The sequence below is a fragment of the Neolamprologus brichardi genome, chromosome 10 (assembly GCF_056152115.1).
Source record: "Neolamprologus brichardi isolate AB-2024 chromosome 10, ASM5615211v1, whole genome shotgun sequence".
Classification (NCBI taxonomy): Eukaryota; Metazoa; Chordata; class Actinopteri; order Cichliformes; family Cichlidae; genus Neolamprologus; species Neolamprologus brichardi.
The window spans coordinates 11039715-11062296 of NC_142113.1; the positions used below are offsets into that span (position 1 = coordinate 11039715).

At 39.5% G+C, this 22582-nt stretch overlaps 1 protein-coding gene across 2 annotated transcripts in view; it reads right to left on the minus strand.

The window, feature by feature from the left end:
* The window catches only part of gabrb4 (gamma-aminobutyric acid type A receptor subunit beta4), a 57876-nt gene extending 36698 nt beyond the window's left edge, over nt 1–21178 (minus strand). Inside the window, exons 1-2 of one of the 2 annotated variants that reach the window (XM_006799467.3) lie at nt 19850–21178; nt 17767–17861 (exon numbers count right to left, since the gene is read on the minus strand). In XM_006799467.3, the coding sequence (XP_006799530.1) occupies nt 17767–17861; nt 19850–19929 (175 nt within the window). In that variant the 5' untranslated portion in view covers nt 19930–21178. The remainder of the gene's footprint in view (nt 1–17766; nt 17862–19849) is intronic. The other variant, XM_006799466.3, reaches the window with a different exon arrangement.
* Between the last annotated feature and the right edge of the window lie 1404 nt (nt 21179–22582).

A 22582-nucleotide genomic window follows, 5' to 3' on the forward strand; every position in this document is an offset into this window, starting at 1 on the left:
GATATATGAAACCTACTTAGATACTGCACTAAAAAGCTGGAAACAGAAGACGCTTCCTACTTATGAAACACGGCACATATTACAAATGAAATTTCCAACTCCTACATTATAATCCCACAAGGAACATTATTAAAGTAGTCTGAGGGGATGAAGAGTGAATTGAAAGGTTTGACTTCTTTTTTTCAGAAGCAAGTGCAGTTGTTGAGAGACACTAAAATAGCAGACAGTTAATCACGAGGGTAACTCAATCAACGAAACACTTTGTTTAAACAGATTTAACCTACAGTATATCTACTGAACACAGCCAAATGAAAATAAAGCCTATTTATTTGAGATGAAATTTCAAATATCTCAAAATGACGCTTTGTGCTCTCCAAAGATGAACAGAGCTAGATCTGAGATTGTTGTATGCACAGAAAAAGGGTAAGTCACCAATCTGTTTTGAACAAATTTAAAAAAGGAACGACTTGCAGACTGTGGAAGGTTTGTTTTCTGTGATACAAAGGAAATACGCCAATGTATGGGTACTTGAGGACAAAGTGTGTCCATTGCAGGATTTCCCCCTGAAGCTGTTAGCAAACTATTGGCTAAAAAAGGGTATAATTCATTCATCAGTTCTCTGTGGTCCAGCTTATTATTTATTTACTCGTAGGCCTAATTTATTCAGTCGCACATCGACAGTTTTAATCAATGCCATTATTTTCATGTTCCCTTCTGATCGTGAACTGAACATTTTGAAAAATTGACTTAAGTAAAGTCATAAGATATGTGTGCTGCTAAATACAGGATGTTTTCTTTACAAAAGGGCATCTGTTTTTGTCTCTTTTAACTGATGCCACGATATCCAATGGCATCAGCATCATCGTGCACGCATTGGTAAGTCCCGCTTTAAATGTCTGTGTAATTACATTAACCTGTGGTAATTATGTGTAGATCCTCCTCACCAGTCAAGACTAATATGTCTCAAGAGAGTACGATACATGAATTAGTTCTTTATTAGTAAAGAAACTCTTAGTGTTCCTCGTGTTCTTTCTGCTGTTCTGTCCAAGCCACTAAATTACAATGTACCAAAAAAACAAACAAGAAAAACCCATCAGGAGTGAAGACAACCAAGGTCATCAAAAGGTGAACAGTACAAGACATTAGCGAGATGTGTGTGAGGCATGTGTGCAGGAATCTCACTACTTAGGACTCTTCACTTTAGCTGAATTGCCATCTAGAGTTTAGAGTTCATTAATTTGCACATGAAATGCTGCTAGACCACAGGAACAGAGAAAGTCACATTGCGCAGGTGAGATAAAAAAAAGAAAAGAAACATCTCACCTCAAACAAAAGTGAGGAATAAAAAAAGGTCCTGCAACACGACAAACAAAAGTCAACAGAGCTGGATAACAGACTCTAAATGACAAACTCAAAAACAAGGGGGGAGAAAAATAGTATATGAAAAACAAAAACAAGCTGCATAAATGTAAAGAAGGAAAACAAACCAAAGTCGTGTTAGATCAGATGAAAAAAGTGGAATCAAAAGGAAGAGTGACAGCGAGTGCTGCTGTGTGTTCAAAGACTCCGAGGAAGAAAGAAGGGCAGGAAGAGAAATGGAGAAGTTGTGTTGTGCCACTAGAGGAAAACTTCAGTAAGTTTAACTCATCAGCCAGTTGACACATACATCTACTGTACACTTGAACTGCAGAGACATGTGACCGTGCAGGAGGATGGCTACATCTGTCCAAATGTGTTCCATTTATTTGTGATCACACAGAAAATCAAAAACGAAAAACACAACCACAGTTCAGATCTTTCAGTTTATACATGCATATCTTTTGCATACCTATAGCTTCACAAAACAGGAGAATGGAGTTTGACATACGAAAACCTATTCAAGTTGTTTCTAAATTGTAGACTTAACAAGACCTGGTAAAGTATACCTACAGTGTCAGTTCCTGTTTCTATTTACAATTAACAAGAGAGCCCTGAATTGTAATAATATTAAATGTTGAAAATGAAAGCATCACCACTGACATCACCATTATGCATACAGATGCCAGAACAGTTCATACAAAACAGCATTAAGGTAATTATCTGTATCGGACACCCTGAGAACGTATTATCACGGTCAGTGTTGCAAAGTAACACGTTACTGTAATGACATCATATTTTTCAGGAACGCAGTATTATAATAAATTCAGTGATTTCATTACAGCTACAATTACCTCATCACTTGCATTACTTCTTCAGTTATCTTAATGCTGGGTGGATAGAAAGAAAAAAAACATCCAACAAAACTTTTCTTATTCCTGCTCACTTGTGTTGCAGTCAGCTGATTTCAGGTCATGTGCCGGGAGGAGGAAAATGGTGGAGCGGTATGGACATCGCTTTTATATTTATTGCACAAAAGGACAAACGTGAGGTAGTCCGCTAAACTACAAATTGCATCCAGGACATAAACAACTGCACCGTGCTGCCAGCACTACTTTGGCTCTGTTTTTGGAAACATCTGCACATATAGCATGCTAACGCAGTGTTAGCAAAGAACACAGACTGATCTTCAGCAGGTCTTCTTTGGTAAGTAATGTAATGTAATGAGTAGTATAACAAATTAAGTAACATAATACAATACTTTTAAGAAACTAAAGTAACGATCCCAACACTGATCACAATTATGGTGTATGCAACATGAAACAAAATCAGAGAATAATCTTTTTCTGTTATCGCTGTCAGTCTCTAGCATATTTGCAGTGATGCTAGCTGTGCCACCATGTTGGGTACTCTGACTAAATAAAAAGTAAAATATTTCTGGAAGCCACATTTGTCAGGCTAACAGTGAAATTTTCTGTCTAGGTTGTTATTAGCACACGGTCAAAAGCCAGCATCTGTAATGGCATGATGTTCATTACTGTGCGTGGCATGTGTAACGTGCATATCTGTGAAGGTCTCATAAATGCTAGAGGTGGGAATCACCATACATCCCACGATACGATATTATCACAATACTTAACGCACGATACCATATTATTGCAATTTTTTAAAATATTTTGCGATATTCCGATTCTGTACATAAAGGTAAATTTTATCAATATTCATTTTATCTAATATCAAAGTCTCGTACTCAGTCTTTCTCTCATTTCAGGTCTTCAGTTTTATTGTTGACAAACTGAACGGTTTGTATTACAGTCTAGTCCAATTTAACTGAATGCAACCATCTGGTACAATTATAGCTATTCTGAACTATGAAATTTATGAAAACTATGCAGCCCCTTCAGCAACTGAAGAATTTGAAAGTAAATTAAAACAAAATATAATTTTACATTAAATAAAAAAGTTTTAAACTTAATTAAAATAAAACATGTCTAAAATTAAAATAAGTAAACTGTCATGTTTATTGCTGCCAAAAAAAAGTTAAACACATTTGGACAGGGAAGGAATGTCAGGATTCTTGCTCAGAAAAAGGATCAACATGCTCTGAAGTCAGAGCACAAAAACCTTTTTTGTAACAAAATATCGATTTCTGCTGTCCCTGTATCGATACATTATTAGCAAACAAAATATCACGATACTACACAGTATCGATTTTTTCCCCCACCCCTAATAAATGCTGAAGTAGATTTCCTTCAGGGGAGACTTTGCTTGTTTCAGGAAGACAATGCCGAGCTATGTTCTGCACCTGTTATAACAGCAGTAAAAAAAACTCCAGGTACTAACAATAATTAAAATAATTATAATAATTATAACACGAAAAATTTCCCTTTCAGAGCTACAACACTGGTCTACTCTCAAATGGTCACTGAATTCAATATAAATAATTTGCATTTTATTGCATTGTTGTTATTGATGCTTTAAGAGGTGTATATGCTGTTTCACAGAGGTTGAGCCACGCTTCCATCTTGCGTTTTCCTCTAGCCCTACACTATGCACAAAATATTTTTATGTGGAAACCTTTTTTTTTTGTGGCCAGCTGTTTGAGTTCAGAAATGAGATGGGCTTTTAAGCATGTTTCCTAGTAGTAAGGGTGAAAGCATCTCTCTCCAGATGCTGTAAATGGCTTTTTTTCATCCTTGTTTATGTATGTGAAACAATTTGATAGCTGTATCTTGCCCTTGGCCACCCTATCATGGCCTTGTCAAGGACACACCTCCCATCAATCACTGCAGGTTCAAGAAGTGAGTCACTGGGGACCTTAAGAGGAATTAAAAAAAAAAAAAAAGAGGAAAAATGCCCTGCACGCAGGATGCCTCACCAACGCCTGACCTAGGGTTTTTGTACTTTGCAGTCCACTGCGATACATTCTGGTGCAATTCTATCAGCATTTTTCTCCTTCATTTCAAAGTTGCTGAAAACAACACTTTGAATGGGAAGATGAAGTATGTCCTTTCTCCTGCATGCTATCTCTCACCACCCCTGCCCCCCCTCTGCCTGCCTACATACACACCTCATTTAATTCAAATAGAAAATCTAAGCGAAGGGAAAAGGAAAAAGTGCCCAGCTTGAGCATTTTTTCCTGCGTTCCCTCTGTAATAAATCACTGGGCATTCTCTCTTCATCAGGATAGATTTCACTTGCACATGCCCCAACATCCATCCTGGGATTCTGACAACACACTTATGTTTTGCGCTGAATAGGCATTACTTTGAGACTGAATTACAATGGCCTCTGCCATCAGCCCATATGCAAAACACCCCAACATTTGACATGTCGCAGCACACAGACTAAGAGATTGTCCCGAGTGATGCACAGTCTCCTGCTAACCTTGATAGATCTACCTGCTACCACATATTATTTAATATCTGCGTCCGCCAAACTGCAGGTTGCATCCGACGTCCCGCGGGCATCAATCAGTGGTCGTGTTCTCAGAAGGTAAAGTAATAGTGTTGGGAGTGCTCTCTGTAAAGAGCCACACACGTATGTGAGCAGCATTTAGTCTATCATCTCAAAGGACACACGGGATAGCCTCATATCAATTACACTTACATTACGCTACAGCATCTTACAAGCTGAATATAAAGCGCTGCAGCTGCTGCTCTTACTTACATGTCCCGCCTTTTATATGCAGTCAATTAGGTGTCCATTCTACTCACCACTCTCGCTGAAACCGATGTGCTGTTTCATGGCTACATTTACCACTTATCCATTACAAACAAGATCAAGCTGCAACTGGGACTCATTTGAGGTCAATGGGAAATGAGATCAGCAAAACCCGAGCTGCATATGGCAGAGAGATATGGCAGGTGACCGTTCTTTGATGACATGTCCACAGGCTGGACCGCCTATAGCTTGGGATCCGGCAATTACAGTTGTAGTCACAAGCTGCCGCACAGGTAGAGAGTCTGATTTGCTCTGACAAGTGGTCCTGAGAGCCATTGATGTTTTTTAATGGTTGAGATCATTAGACTGCAAAATTCTACCGTGATCCTCTTTTATTTGAAACCATTAAAGTCTTGTGTCAAAATGACTTAATGGTAGGATGCAAGAAAAAGTACATGTTGTGGAGAAAACAAGAACGGAGCATTGTTATCGACTGTGGAAGCAATATGACTTCCTGCAGTCTGAAGTCTCCAATAAATATAGAAAGTTTTATACTCTTACAGTGTTTTGGTACATGTACAATGTCTATGGAACACCGTTGACACTTTAAAGACGAAATAGAATCGATTTGGGGTTTTCTTTTCATTCACAGAAGCAACACTTGTTGGAAATTTGAACAAAATTAGCTTTTATTTCTTATATTTTTAGGTGTTTAAACTTCAGACAAATTCTGGTAACTTAATAACAAAACGACAAAGAAACATTGTATCATGTAATCTGTAAAGAATCATGAGAAATTAGGTTAAGAATGTGATGTATTTCATTTCTTAGTCAAATTGCGGATCCTTTTTATTGTTGTTAAAAATATGTCTTCGTGTCGTTTCATGTGTAATGATAAATAATACGTACCACCTCAGAACTGTTAATGGTAGCATCAAGCAGCAGCAGCAGCAGCAGCAGCAGCAGCTCTATAGCTGACTGATGTTCTTGCTCCAAGACAACTCCAATGTACAGTAGGAGCACATGAAAAATATTTAAATTATTATTATTATCCAACTAGCACATTCTGTTCTGCATATAATTATAGTATAAATGTGAGAAATGCTGCTCTATTAACAGACTGGAACAATTTTCCCTTTATTGTGACACAGTAAATAATCGAACGCACAGCAGTGTTAGACTATTTTTTTCACTGTTATCAGCCCGCCTTTGACACACCTTTAAAACAGCTGCTCACAGATGGTGCATTCTGACACTGTCATAGGGACCAAGGTTAAAAGCCTTAAACTAATAATATCAATTAAATGTGTTAAATAAAAAATTGTATTGATGGCATCTGATGTTTGTGTCTGTAACACAATACTGTATTTTAAACTAATAATCACATATTGGTTTTCAACACCAAATTCTTTTTGTGCTACTTTTATTTGGTTTTGTTTTACTTAATTTTTGTTTTTTTAATGCTCATAACCACCATAAAACATAAAATGCCCCACGACCGCAGAGAATTCCCCAGAGATTCAGTCACCTCTGTAATGGTTTCAGATTTATTCCCAGTGGAGCTATACGCTGCTGTGACATTCCAGTCCCCGGACGGGGTGTCCTTTATTGTCCTTTCTCCCTAAAAGGTACACGGTTGAACTTTAATTAATCCATCTGTTACAGAAAAATTCTCCATCTTCCCGTGAACCGTGTGAACCTTTAAAGTCATGGAGAGAAAAAAAAATAACAAAAGAGATCACCACTTGCAATTTCCACTAGTCACATGTATTTCTAAAATCTGCAGGGCTGTCTACACCGAGACAACACTTCATAAATTACCCCTGCACAGCACCTTCTGTTAGACATTTACAGGCTCTCTTTGCAGGCTCATTTCTTTGTCATCCTGCTTATGCACATCTACAGTATGCTCACTGAAATTCATTTTCTCCCTGTTGCACTACTGACAAAATACCATTTAAGACACACTAAGCCACTATCACTGTTTATTACACCAGACAAGGACAAAGTAAGGTAGGAGAGTAGCTTAGTAAAGCATCACTGAACTGTTTTTGTGCTGATAATCTAAATTATTTCCCATGTTCAGTATAGGAACGACAGAAAGACAATGTAAACGCTGACCTAATCAAGATCCACTGAAAAAAGCTGAATATTGTGAAACAGCCTCATAAACTATAGTATATGCAAAATACCACTTCAAGAGCATATAAAATATGCTTAAGAGTACATATATATATATATATATATATATATATATGTATATATATATATATATATATATGTATATATATATATATATATATATATATATTTAGCCTTCTTCATGGGAAACTGAACACTCTATATTTCTAAGAACAATGACTGGCTTTGAATCACATGACCATGTGTCTAGCCTACCTCAATTTTATATTTATATGGCGCCAAATCACAACAACACTTCCCGTATGGAAAAGATATATATAAATCTTATAAAGTTTGTATCTGTCTTGTGTGAAACTTGAATAAAAACAAGAGTGAAAACAGATATAAGATCCCTTGAAAAATTATATAAATGAAACTTGTATGTTTTGGATACTTACTAAAACAATATATGAAAGTAATGAGAAAGTAGCCACTTTCATGAGTAAATCATACAAGCCTTATATCAGCGGTCTCCAACCCCCGGGCCACGGACCGGAGTCGTTTGGTACCGGGCCGCGAGAGTTGAAGCTCGGGTGTGAAATGTATGGTTTTCGGGGTTTTTATTGGTTTTTAGCGTTATTTTGTTATTGTTTTTATCGTTAACTTGGTTTTCCTGGGTTTTTTCACCTGTGTTATGAGTAAATCTTCTTTTTTCCGGTGCCGGTACTAGTTTTATTTTGTTGTATTTATCCGCGACACCTTAAAAGCCGGTCCGTGAAAATATTGTCAGGCATAAACCGGTCCGTGGCGCAAAAAAGGTTGGGGACCGCTGCCTTATATGATTCACTATATGAAGTAGACCACATCTTATGCAAGTCTTTTATGAGTTTTTCCTATTTCTTTTCCATATGGGTTGCTTCAAGGCACTTAATTGTCTATTGTGCTTTTGTTTTTTGCTACTCTATACCAGTGCTGTGCTAAAATCATGCTGCCAAAACAATCTGGTCAAATAATAATGATTGCTAATACTACTACTACTAGTAATAATAATAATAATAATAAAAATAACGAATTATTGACTGAAATATTTTTGAAAACTGGGTCCAGTGTGGAATTGGCACATCTTCCCTGTGCACATGTAGGTTCTCTCCCGGTACTCTGTCTCTGTCTTCCCACTGTCCAAATACATTAGGTTAATTGGTTAAACTTGCCATAGGTTTAAATGTCAGTGCAAGAATAGTAGCCTGTCTCTGCACTAGCCTTGGACTGGTGACAAGTTCAGAGTGCACCTCACTTCTTAGCCTGTGACTGCTGCAACAGGCTTCAGTGTCTCCCAACAACCCTAATGGGTAGATGGACAGATACACCTGTTGTTGTTTTTTTCAAACCTATCTAACTATTCAAATGCTCCTTATTTCTGTGTTTGTTGCATGATGAAGGCAGCAAGTTGAAATGTGCATTTTAATCAAATAAAGACCTTCAAAGTCTTTGCTGAGTGGTTTCCCATTAAATTTCCATGTAGCGTAACTTACAGTTTTATGCAACCACATTAAACACTGTGGAAAGCACTTTCACTGATAGCTTCCCCCATTTAATGATGTTTATAAAGATTTCTATGTGTAACCATTTGAACCTCTTAATTAAAAGAACGTTTAGGTAGGTAGAGGATTGGTTCTTTGTTTCTTTAGTCTACTCTGATATGATGAAGTATTGTCTACATTGGTTGGTCATCTAAAAATACATTCGCTCCATGATTACAAGCTCATCTCAAAGTCACTATTTGAAAAATGCTTGCCTCAGAACACCCCCTGGACATCTGCTGACTATATTTAGTGGCCGGGCTTTCAACTTCACTCAGTGCTCTTCGTGATCAACACTTGAACTTGAACACCCTTTTTGCCAACCCTTAAAAAACATTTGCCCACCAGACCATATTTAACCATGTATATCCATAAAATCTGAAGTGCTGGATTGAGTAAATGCACTTTTTTTTTGTCATCTAGAGATGTCCCACACTTGGTCACGGCTCTGCGGGAAGAATGACATCTTTACAGCATTTGTGATATGTCACCTGTCATGGTGTGTTAATGGTGGAAGCTGAGATCATAAAACCCATTCCTGTGATGATGACAGCTTGATTTGAAATGTGTCCTCCAGAAGGACGAATGTGTGAATGAGCTGAGCTTGGCCCTCTTATCGTCTCCAACTGACTGGACGTTTGTTTGTTTTTCCATTTGTTAGCTTGTTCACACTGATAGCAGGACAGGGAATTGTTTTCGCCAGAATGAAACTGTCAGATCACCATGCCCTTTTTCCTGACTGAAAGTACAAACCATTCTTAGCACAGTGCATGACCTCTGCTAGGTCTCTTACTGGAACATATGGTGATCTGTCGAGTGTTATTGATAAGTATTCTTTTCGCAAAAGGTTAATGAACAAAGAGACAAAATGGCTGTGTAAGTAGGAGGGGGATAAATGAAGGATCCGTCTGCAGAAACAACAACTTTGTTACAACTGGAAAAATGCCGTAACACCTATAGGTGGCGGTATCATTACCAAAATGTATCTCTCTATATTATTTCCATTGTTTGAATTCTGATTAAATGAGGAGGATAAGCTTCTCCTGAGAGCTGGGATACAGTATTTGAGTCAAAATTGTAAATTTCATGTCTCTTCTTGCTGTTGCTAGAAAATACAGTCACTACAAGGTAACACCAAACAATATTATAAACTTATTATGTGACTGATTATAAGGTCTGTTAAGAAACGGTTTGGGTAATTCATATACTACTTTTTTTTTTAGGGACTATCACTTTTATGAAAACCTACATAATAAATGATGAAGTCATCGTGTAACACGTTAAAGCCGTGTGTCAGAGAAGCCGTGATTCAAAGTGTGGCCTGTGGTGCATGACTACCAAGGTTGGCTGTGTTATCCAAGATAAGCAGCATTTGTAGTCAAGTTTTATTGAAGTGTCGGACAACTTGACAGAGAAAAAAATGATTTAATGCGGAGACATGCAAGTTCTCGAGCACACTTGAGTGTCTTTGTGTGCATGCATGCAAGGCTACGTAAATGAGAGAAGGGTGAGATAAAAGGGTGAGACGGAAGAAGAAAAGCAGAAGAGATGAACGAACAATGGTTTTCAAACTGCAGATAAACTGAATTTCTGTAACTTCTTTGATTTATCACCTGTTTATCGGCATACATTGTTGCAACATACAGCAGGCTACACTGGCGAAGGGTCAGGCTAATGTTGGGGTAAACTGTATAATAAATTGTAGCAGCTGTAAACAGTCTTCTTTCTTTCATAAAGGTGGAGTGGGTACACTATCCGGAACACTTTTTAAATCTGGCTTCTTGAATATCTCCTTACGGTCTCTATCCATTCTGTGAGGCATTGGTATCTTTTTTAAAAAAGCAACCATTCGAATGGCTAAAATTGTGTATGCGTAAAGGCAGGAATGCGCATTCTTTTCGTCAGTTTTATAAAGCCATGCATACACATGACCCTCTTTTATAAATCTCAGCTGTTGAGTAATTGTACGCACAAGCAGAAGCCTGATTGATTTAGCCATAAGGGGATGCAGACACTCCCTTAATTAATCATTTACATATAAAATCAACAAGGAAGATGTGCAATTTTGCAGAATTTGTAACAGCGACAAATTAGACAAAGAAATGAAATCACAAACAGGAAAAAGGTGTATATACCCACTGGATCTTTAATGAAAGTAATATGCCAGACTGATCTATATAGCGCCTGCCTGTCAGCAACAGGGGGCGATCTAGCTCATGCACTGAATAGCGGAAAGGCGTTGTGGGGGCAAGGGATCATTGCGAGTGCGAGGGGCAAAAAACTGGAATATATTAACATGCTGAGCATCGCAATGAAATCACAGAAGGAAAGATAATGAAAATCAGACAGAACACATGTTTGTGAGAATAAAATTCTTAGAAACCACAGAGAGTTCGATGCCCTGAAGATGGATGCAGAAGTTTCTCAGTTTTGGCTTGACAGAAAGCTTTACAGCCCCTGCACTAGCTGTTTGCGAATTCACTACATAGCTAAAGTTAGTTACATTACTTGGCATTTATTTGCTTTGGTCAAACTTGTCTTTTAAAATTAGAGTCTTAGCTTACAAAAAAAGCTGTTGAGTTGTTTTCTAAAAGAAAATCTTAGATGCAGAGAAAAAACTAAGGCTTCAGTCACATGGGCCTAAAGACCAGTCAGTGATCATCTGGCAACCTCTGGTGGGAAGGGAAGAAGGTGTGTTCCCAAGTTGGTTGGCAAGGGGCTGATGGCAATTGCTGTAAAATTGATTGCTAAAGCTCCCATCATGAATACCTAGAAATTGGTTGGTGGTCCCCTGTCAATCACGGGTCATTAGGAAAAAAATGTTGACTGCTGAGTGCTTGGTAGAGGTTACCAGGGGTAGTGAAGTGATACCAGTCACAAAGTGGTATATAGTGCATCACAGAAAACAGAGATCCAATTGCTTTGGTCACTAGCAGATTGCCACGGTTGCCTGCAGTTTGTAAGGAAGTCCTCACTTGTCTGCAAACTCTCACTAATTACTCTCAAGGCAGTAGTGAAACTAGCTGTGAAATGTGAAAACCAGAAACAGAGAAATGTTTTGTCTGCAGCAGCAAGGCAGACATATCGCACAAGTCTAGTAGGGACCAAAGCAATTACAGAGACATTTTTGATGCAGAACCCTTGTGACTGGTGGTTGCCAGAAAGTCATCAACCATTCTCTAGGTCTTTTTGACTGGACCTTGAACATGTCATTGATAAGACTTCCATCCAAAACAGACCAAACCATCAGGATTTCATAGCAATGAAATCATGTTTTCTAAAAGGACAACTAAAGAGAAGAAGTTCTGGAGATCAAAATGTGTACATGAAAAGGCTGCAATAAGGAAGTGGTCTATTGCTGTCTTAACATTGTTGCAGCCAGCAGAAAGTGATTGGAGGATTCAATGGTCTTCTGCTTGACAGGTAGCTCTGCTCGCTAACTCGCTACCTAGTTTGCTAATTCAGTCAACTGGGTGATATATTCAATACATTCAAAATGGTAACCAGCACAGGTCTCAGTATAGATGCTGATAACCAAAATTAATCTTCATCACTGTGACCTTTTAAGTCTAATGTCTGACAACAGTCATGGTACCAGATACATTGTTGTCGGACTGGTGCTGCCACCGCTGGCAAAATGTGAGAGATGTCGAGCAGAGAGTGCAGATAGAGTCTGGCACCTCCCGGGCTCTTTCAGATAGAAATTTGACACTTGTCATTAGATGCAAGAGAGGTGTAACCATTCTGGACCATATTTGCATCTATATTGCACCCACAAGGTTTTTGCATAGTACATTATGCACAGTATACATTGAATGTTCTCATACTCAGATATTTTACACACCATAGCATGAATGTCTGTTCTTAGACATGCTGACCTTTGTTTTTAAAATGATGTCTACAGCTTATGATAATAATCTAGCAGGTATACTGAATGTAAAGCAATCGGTTCTGTAAGTGCTCTGGGCCCTACTTATACTTCATTTCTTTGTGAACCTGGTAGTATTGTGGGGTCAACTGTAGGGGAAAAAAAATCTCAAAACTTTACCATGTGCAAAAATACCTTGCGCCCAAAAAGTATCTTGAGACCAGTGGTCTCCTTGATAGCTGCAATTTTCTACAATGAACCTTTACCAGTTACAAGTCCACTGGGATTATTTACTAGGTACCTGATCTATTGCCTTTTTTCAGGCATGACACAGACTCTTTGGCTCTTCAGCACCTGCCCCAGGTTTCCAAGGGGCTTTGCCATTGTAACCTATATAATCAAAATGCTGTCAAGGTGCAGAGGCGCATGAGGAATACCTTGCAGCAGAGCTTCCCGTGTTCACTGAAAAATGGGGCTTACTGTCAAACACTTGGTCAAGAGCAGCCAACCATGTGCCATGGAGAGTCAACTGTCTGTTTTCCCCAGCAGGTGATCTTACTGATGAGTTACTTCACTCCACTGGCTCAGAGTTCCAGTCTGCGAGATTATTCTTTGATTTGCTTGATAACATGCAGCCAGTTTCAAGAGTGTTGGCATTCTGTAGCATACGACTGGCATGTGTTGAGTGGTTGCACCCGAACAAAACCTGCAATGATAAAATATTGCCAGCTTAAGGAAGCATATCTGTCTACAGAATGCTTTGCCAGTGAGGCTGCTTTGGAGCCATTTTGGTTCTCCTTCTTGTGTAGATTTTGATGTTACAAGCTACTCTGAAAGAGTGAAAACATAGACGCTAGATGCACTGTCACCTGAGAAAGACTTAAGACTCTCAAAGATCAACTGATCACTCATAATAACATGTACTAGACAAAGAAATTACTATCTGTATATTAAGATGAAGTCTGGCACTGCAAATCATCTTAGGTAATTGTAACAATTCAACAAGCTTAACCGGCTTATGGATTTGAAAAATAAATGCATGTGCATCCACAGCCCCTGCTCCTCCTCTCGACAGAGTAATAAATCATTTATCAGATTTGTCAAATGGGATGGTTGTGGAACAGTAGACGAGTGTAAATGTTACATGTTCTGGATCTGATTCTTGTTCCTGTGGTTAAATATGAAAGTGGAAAAAAATATTCAATTTCCAATATTTCTTTATTTCATTATGAATAGAAGAAAAGATTTCTTTTAAACCCCCTCATTCTTATGATAACATACATCTCTTTCAAATGTAATAACCCAAAACATATATAGTCAACCAAAGCCCTCCATGACTATTTCTAGTATTTTTGCAGTTACCTTGAATTTCCCAACAAATATTAGCACTTTCTATGAAATCAAAGACAGGGACTACCCCCAACAGAAGGTGCATCATCATCACTGAATCATGATAAAGACCAACCAGTTTTAGAAAATATCATTAAACACATGACCAGCATCACTGTGCTCCAATAACTAATAAAGCTTTACTGCTGCAGTGGTTGCTCTTACTCCCTACAATGTCTGTGAACTTTTAAAATCTATAGTCTCATTAGTGTGTCCTATTTTCCATTTAGTATGTGTTCAAGCTTTTATTCTCTTTGCAGATTTACTAGTATCCCCAAATTGGGCATATTCCCAAAATCCACTATTTTCCGATTAATTGTAAGACACTGTCATACATCACTGTGAGTCATCTGCCTTACATGAACAACACACCTATGAGCCCGACTAAACAAGTCCACACGACACTTTTCAGTATGCTGGAAAGTTCTCATGGAATGAGCAGATTTTAAGAAAAGCATTTGAATGCACCATTTGCTGCTTAGTTCAAGCAAGTTAGAATCATTTAATGTCATTAAAGCTATGTTTCATCCTTATTTCTTTATAATTCAACATTAAGTGGGAAAAGATAGACCTCATCAGCATCAATGCAGCAAATAAGAAAGTACTGGTGGCAGACGCTGTGAAATGCAGCTGAGCAGCGACACAATCAACCAACCGTCCATTCTTTGGTAACTTGTGAGTGTTTTGTTTTTTTTAATACAAGACACAGATTTCCGTACAATCAGGTCCTGGATTGAGTAGCAGCAATTGCATTGGTATGAAAACACAACTGATTCAAAAAGAGCAAATGTGTTTAAAAAAATATTGCTGTACTTAAAAAATGATTCTTTCCTTACCAGGTCTGCAATGCGCTGGCTGAATTTAAATCAATGTAATGCATCATTCAGAATTGCGATCGAAAAATCAGCACTGTTACCATGGGCGGTTTGTCAGGCGGTTACAACCGAGGACTACAATCCAAAGAGAAGACACGCACACCCTTTTTGCAAGAGATCACTAATCAAACTGTTTTTTCTGCAAAATTGAAAAACAGTAATAGTAATTCAACCAATATCATCATAGTATAGAAGTCATTTGGGACTGTTGAGCTATTATCTTGAATTCCAGTCGGTTCACAGATCAATGGGAAGAGGAGAGCACTGTTCAAATGGAATGACTGCAGAGTGGACTTTCCATTTAAATAAACGATCTGAATAATATCACGCATCATCGTCCTGTTTCTGACCACTCAGTGCATGAGCTTTTTCCACCAACATACACCTCTGGGCTGATCTTTACTTCTAATATGGGTGTTGGCCAGGCCGATAGCAATCACACTCACTGTCCTGCATTGTGCCAAATTAAAATCCTCCTTCTTGAATCTCCAGTGCTGAAGGTCATCAGCAGCAGTAGCACAGCAGAAGCAGCTGAGTGATGTTGGAAATATCAAGACATGATGGACTACAGCTCTCTGGCCCGAGGGTAAAGCACAGCTACTCCCTGCCTGGGATACTCACTCCTTAAAACTTGCTCTACTTACTCCAACACATTCGCAGCTTGCTACAGAATAGCAGCCTGTGACTAACAAATCTTTAGGCAATCAATATCAATATAGATATTTAATATCATTTAATGTCGAACCAGAAATCAATGCATTTACTTGAATTGATGGTGATATAGAGATAAAAGAGGATGCTGCAGTGTTCATCCATTTGTTTATTAATATAAAACATTGCTGATTTCTCAGATGCACAAAAATGAAATCATCCACATAACACAAAACGCTGCCTATATCTTCTTAACATTGAACATTTTGGAACAGAAACCTTTATTTTTATTCAAAATCTATGCACAAAATTCCTGATTATATTCTGATATTTAATACATACTTTGGTAATTCACCCACAAGAGATATGCGATGGGAATTATGGCATTGTGTTTTTATATATTATGTAAGTCATTTAGGCGAAGTAAAGTGATTGTTGCTCGCTTGCCAATTCGGCATGCCGAATCCAGCTTTTTTTGTCTTTTCTGACCTTTAACAACAGGAAAAACGTTACACAGATTCAACAGTTCTTGGTCACATTTAATTCTTTTGTCTGCTTTGAATGGCGGAACTGGTGAGCTACAAAACTGTTGCTGGTGAGCGGGACAATAAGGATGAGTTCAGACCCGAAACACTCTTCAAATTGCTGCCAACTGTCATGAAAGCACAAATTAAAACGCCAGAGAGAAAACACAATAGACTTGGCATTTGCAAGCACCAGCTACACAGCTATGGCGCTACATAAATGGGGCCGAGGAATGTGTGAATCTGTTGCAGAAACATTGACTTTGAAACATTTGTTTGTATTTGAGTGATATTTAATATCGTCAAACGGGGCTGGGTCTTGCTGGGTGATAATATCCCAACTGAAATTGGCTGCAAAACTAAAATGAAATGTGCAATGTCCAAAACTACTGCTAGGCATAACGAGCTTGTTTCAACAGTCGGAAGCAAAGTGAAAATGGCATTTCGTTGCTGCTTTGTCTTATTTCCTTTCACTGAGTCTTTGAAACAACTCTAGAATGGCAGCACTCCAAAACACAGAACAAAGACCTAACCTCAACTATAACATAGCATATTTAATATATATATTTTTTTTTTTTCTTTTCTTTTCTTTTTTTTTGTTTGTTTGTTGCAATAGCTAACATCAGCCTAACACATCTTGGCACATAAGCCTTCATCAGAGCAGCCAACCAGACGAAGGTTATATGAGGAGGCACACCTGCTATATGTTTTTCACTGCTTGCTCTCATTCTCATCAAGTGTAGTGTAGTCACAGGGCTGACAAGCTGCAGCCTGCAGCATATTTAAAAAAAGGTACTGGTGAACAGTGTGCATCTATTTGATAAGCGTAATTTAGATCATATATGTTAAAGAAAACCACTATCAGCCAAATACGCCTCCTAAATGTATGCAAATGTATGTCTGTTTACATTTGAAATGAAATTCAATCAAATCTACAACCCTGAACATTTTTACAGCAAAACAAAAGCAACACTGCCACAGCTGGAAATGTTAACTTTATGTTATCTCAATAACTTAAATGTCAAAAGGAAACCAACCACAGGCTTTTCATCCTGTACACTGTAAGTACATTTGCAAAGGAAAAGCTTTAATTCTTATCGAATTTTTTTTCCTTCATTTTACACAAAAGAGACCCAACGAATTACCTATTAAAGTACCAACAAATTAATATAGCTTGTCCAGCTATGTTCATACTGCTTTACTTCTGCTTTAGTTAAATAGCTTCAGTAAAACAATCACTCTACGTAGCAAACAAGAACGAGTTGTCCTCCGTGTTGTATACTTTAAAGAATCATAAAAGCAAACATTATTGTAATGAGCAAATGCATAATTTCCAGTAAAAGTTAATGGGCCAAATGTATGGCGTAATGTGCAACGCAGAGGCCATAAAACATCTCTAATCAGAAGTGCATTCAGAAAAGTATTGAAAATCGGCGCATTCAGTCTGCCAGATTTTAAAAGACAAAGCGTTTGACGGCTCGTCTCCATGTATGCCCTACTTCTGGAGGAGCAGCCATCTTCGATTATGTGGATAGATGCATAGTAATGACATGGTAGCAGTCACTTCAAAGCTCATCCCCATCTTTTTTTTTTTCTTTTTTTTTTTGCCACAGGCCAACTCTTCGGCAGCTCTCGGCTTAGGGATGACTCGTAGATATCATCATGACCAAACCTTGAATTGTTAAGACCCTCGACAGCAGAGCCCGAGCCCCATAAACAGATGTAATCGTGACACGTACCTCCAAAATCAGGCCTTAAACGGATGTCATATCCCTTCAGCAACTTGTCCACGGTGGTCTTGGCCACAGACATGCCGGCGCTTCCAATGGAGGAGCTGGAGGGGAGGTGAAAATCCAAGAGGCATTTTTAAGCAGCAGAAGCAGAAGTGTCCAATACTTTTATCACAAACATTATGCATCTCTACAGCACACCTACTGGGTGATAGTAGCCTGAAAACTGTGCTGCACATACTCTATATTCCTTTTCAAATGTGACATATGAAAAGGAAGCCCTGATGAGGTGTTAGCAAAAGGGCAGAAGGGGACTTTGGATGTTAAACAACACCTCGCATACAAATAATCCCATCCACGCGTGCATCCCACGTCCTTCAAAGTAAACATTATTTCACTACCAGACTCCAGATTTAATCAAAACGCAAAAAAAATAGCACTGCAAAGAATTAAACCCATGCGGATGCTTTTTTTTTCTGTGTTACTCTGAGGTGCACCTGATAAAATGTTAAAACAATCCCATGTTTGTATTATAACTGGAAATGCTTGAAAAACGTGCTTTGCATTGTGCATTATCCCCCTCTGCCCCACCTACAGCATATTCATCAAATCGGTTGAGAAGGTGCAATGATGGTGCACCTGTCGAACGTTTTATATTGATGCCAGTCCTTCAGAAACAATGGTGTTAAGTGTAACAACGTCACAGTTTCTTTGGCTCGCCATCAGCTAAAAGCCCAGCGTGATTCAGTGGCGTGTGTTTAGCAAAAAGCCTCCCATCGTGCCGTCAGAAGCACGGGCCTCATCAGTCTGAGCCTGGAGACGGACCACCTCTCCCAGGAGGAACTGCATAGTCCACTCTAGTCTGAGTGGCATCTATAACATTGGTGCCATGACCTGCATCACCTAGCAGAGAGCAGCTCTCCAGCTGAGGTTCCCTATTACAAGGAGGGTGCTGAATAAGTGTAGAGGGAGGGTGTGCATGCGTGCGTGTGAGAAGGGGGGTGGGGGGGGGGGGGGGGGGTAAATTGCTCCCTTGGTATGGCAGGAGCACTACTGCCCACAGCTCAGTCAGGGAATCACTGTTCAATTAGCTCATAGGCAGTGCAGCTGTTCATCAACCTGGGCAGTTGCAGGTCCGGAGGGTTTGACACCTGACAGCATCATGAGGGAATCTGCAAAAATCAAACCCTTTCATTTGCTTGGGCCAGACTATTGTAATGGGATCAGATGTCAAAAGGTGCAGCCCAGTGTTCTCAGTGAGCATTTCACTCTCATAAGGGGAGCTGTAGGTTGCTGCAGACCATGAAAAAGGAGTAGGCCACAAGGGATGAAAGCTACATCAGTTCCTCTAAGATCAAAACAACTACGGAACTGATCAGGAGACTGACACTGAGACGTTATCCATGAAGTCTTGTGCAGTAATTTGGCAATGGTGTAAACATTTAAAAGCCATGGCACATGAATTTAAAAAAAAAAAAAACGTTGCAACGTTAAAGGGCTACCCTGTCATCTATGTGGAGAGCAGCAGAGGATGACAACCCGCCAGGATTCCTTCTCAAAATCAGATTGAAACACGTATATAAATATACAAAAAGGAGCAAGTGGGCGACAGCAGTATGAATACGAACATTAGTTGACGTTGAAAATTAAAAGGGTCTTGCTTGCTGGGTACAGTGCTGTAGTTCACAGCTGCGGACAGCTGCTTAGAACAGCGTAATCAATCGATGATCGGCTGATTGATTGTATCGCTTAATCATCGCTGAAGCCTACAGTGCCTACTCAGGGCTGTCATTTTACACAGTCTCCCCAGACAACACACACACACACATGTATATCCCCATTTTGATATCGGGAGTAGGTTACGTTTCACAATGGGCTTCTGGTTGTGCACGCGCATGTTTTTACGCTCGCGCGCGCCAAAGCGCCGTCTAATAGGGCATATATCGGCAGCAATGCCCCTAATAAGTAGGCCTGGGTACCCCGTTAATGCGATTTGCCACATCTGAGCCTTTTATTGACCGGTAATCACGTCTACGGGTGTGACAGTTCGTAATTTCTTTTCTTCTTTTTCTTCCAAGCGACATTTTCTTACCTTTGAACAAAGCATACGAAGGACAAAGCCGCCAGAGCAGAGAAAATTCCACATAATTTATCTTCTTGGCGACCCAACATCTCCACAAATCCTTCTATATAGTTCCTATAATCCAACCGGTCCAGTGGTCCTCCCGAAAATGCACAAAGTAAAAATCGGCAATCAAAAGATAATTGCCTTTTAAAAATGCCGAATAAACTAGCCTACATCTATGCATGCGATGTCTTCATTAAAATGTGCTTTAGGGATGGGGGTAAAAAGAAAAAGAAAAGAAAGAAAAAATCTGGTAATTGGCCCCCGCTGCTTCTTCCCCGGCTATGGAAATCCGTGCAGGTCACAGAGCCCCTCGACCAACACCAGAAGATCAGACATCTTGCTCAAAAAACGGCATACCTAATACTTTTAAAAAGTGATGACAAGTGTTCTTCCCCCTTAAAAAAACACAAACCAAACAAACACGGGCATGAGTGACTGAGCAGCAGCCTCTTGACGATCAAATTGGTGGATGAAATTTCCCAGTCCAAATCTGCAGATGAGGCATGGTTCCAGCGATGCTCTGGCGCCAGACTATTCCACAACGTGATGTTGTTAAAAGATATTTGTTTGAGCTTGGAAACGCTCGTCGTCTGGAGGGGAGCGGTGGGTTTGTATTACAAAAAAAAGAAAGAAAAGAAAAGAAAAAAATTAAATCTTCATTCCCCCGCTTCTTTTCTTTTTTTTTTGTCTTCCCCCTCTGTTGTTGCTGCTGCTGCTGATGATGATGTAGATCAGCGCAAAGTCACTGAGGGGAAAATGCACATTGAAAAAGCACTGGGTAATATCTGATGCAGACGTCAGAGCAGGCTATATCACTCCTCTGGTGGAGAAAAAAAATTAGATGCCGAGAAATATGGATGGCCCCCCCGATACGCCAAATGCAATGTGTCACAACGTCGGATTAGCCTACATGTTAAAGACGCAAACCTATTTGAAAAGTCCACTTGCCTCCGCTGCCCGGCGTTAAATGGCGTTTGAATACGTTATTAGGGTCCGGTGGTCTTCTCCTGGAAACACCGAACCAATGACCAAAGAGATATGATGAGGGAATCTCGTCTCCTGTGTTTTCTTTCTGTTTTTCCTTTTCTTTTCTTTTTGGATCTCTGCTTTTAAAATAAAATAAAATATCCTACTAAGGGGTGAGGAGGGAGGGGGACACCTAAGGTGAATTCCTTAGCGACAGGCTGTTCATGCGCTGAATTGTCTCTCTGAAGCCCATTAGGATGCTGGAAGTGTGTGCCGGTGCGTTTCCGTGCGTTTCTTCCACTTTGCCACATTTCTGAAACACGCGCACTTACGCACGAAGGCGCTCACCCACACACAAGTCATGCATGCGGGCACACTCGCGCGCGCACCCACGGCATGGAAACACGCACGTCGAATTTATTTATTTATTTCATCCCTCTTCAACATCTTTTTTTTTTTCCCGTATTAGTAACATAAACACTGGGAAATTGGCAACACGCGCACACCACAATCGGAGAATCACACGAGCTTGTGTTTTATACAGAGGAAGAGGTTTTCTTCAGGGATCTTTGTGCTGTCCAGTTGCTAGGCAACCTAGCCAGCACTGATGCAGTTGTGGTGATTCGAAGGCTATGCGCAAAGGCTCGTTTAAAGGAGCAGACCCGGCTCTGTCGCCGTTGTGGTGTCAGTGGGACAAAAGCAAACAGCGACTGATGAAGCTGACCACCGAGGCATTTGTGTTACATTAAATGCATGCAAGAACGAAATGTGGTGTGACTCGGGGTTTCGCACTGTACTTTAACCGCCTCATCATCGTCATTGTCATGGCCACAAGCACTGTCACGAATAACCAGGAAACCAGTCTCTAGCTTCTTCCTTTCTTGCTTTTTTCTCCTTTTAATGTCTTTTTCAGCACACTCAAAGCATTTGTTGCTGCTTCTGCCTCAACTCTGCTGTCCTCCATTCTAAGGAAATTTCACTTTGTCCCTCCCCCACAGGTGATGTCACAGCACTGAGCCAAAAGGGTAAGGAAGTGGCAGAGAAGGAAAATAGTTATCCCGTTTAACTTCCCATTTTAACCGATGCTTAAATGTACACAATAAAGCAGATTCATGCCACTGCTGTATTTTGGCTTTAGCTTCGGAAGAGACCATTGAGCGGCCTGTCTCTGACCATCATAACCATCATCGCTATTGCATCGCTATTTATATACTGAGTAACACCAGATACATTCAATTATATAATAAATATTCTAAAAAAAGACTTTGGTAAGATCATGACTGTGACCTGAAACCCAAGGGCTTGGCAATTACGACTGGCTCTCACACACACTCATACTTGTTGCATCACAGGAGCTGATAGTCAGACAAGCTTGAAAGTGTGATGGCTCCAAATCTGGTGTAAAGCATCTGATTCAGCAAACTGAGTGTTAGTTTGTTCATGATGTTGGAAACACTTGGCAGCTGAACACTAGTTTTGTTTTGTTTTTCTGCAGAATATTTCTCCTATCATAAACCTCACTGCTCTTCAGCTGGGGATTTCTCCAAAGAGAGGCTTAAGAGGTAATATCCCTGGATACTTGAGAAGTGATTTTGAATGGCCCTAAAAACTCATATTAACAATCATTGGACATTGTTTCTCAGGATCATTTAATGATCATGCCTGTTATTTTTTTTCTTTATCAAAAAAAATGAAAGCCTAACAGTGATACAATTACAGTCACTAGTTTCC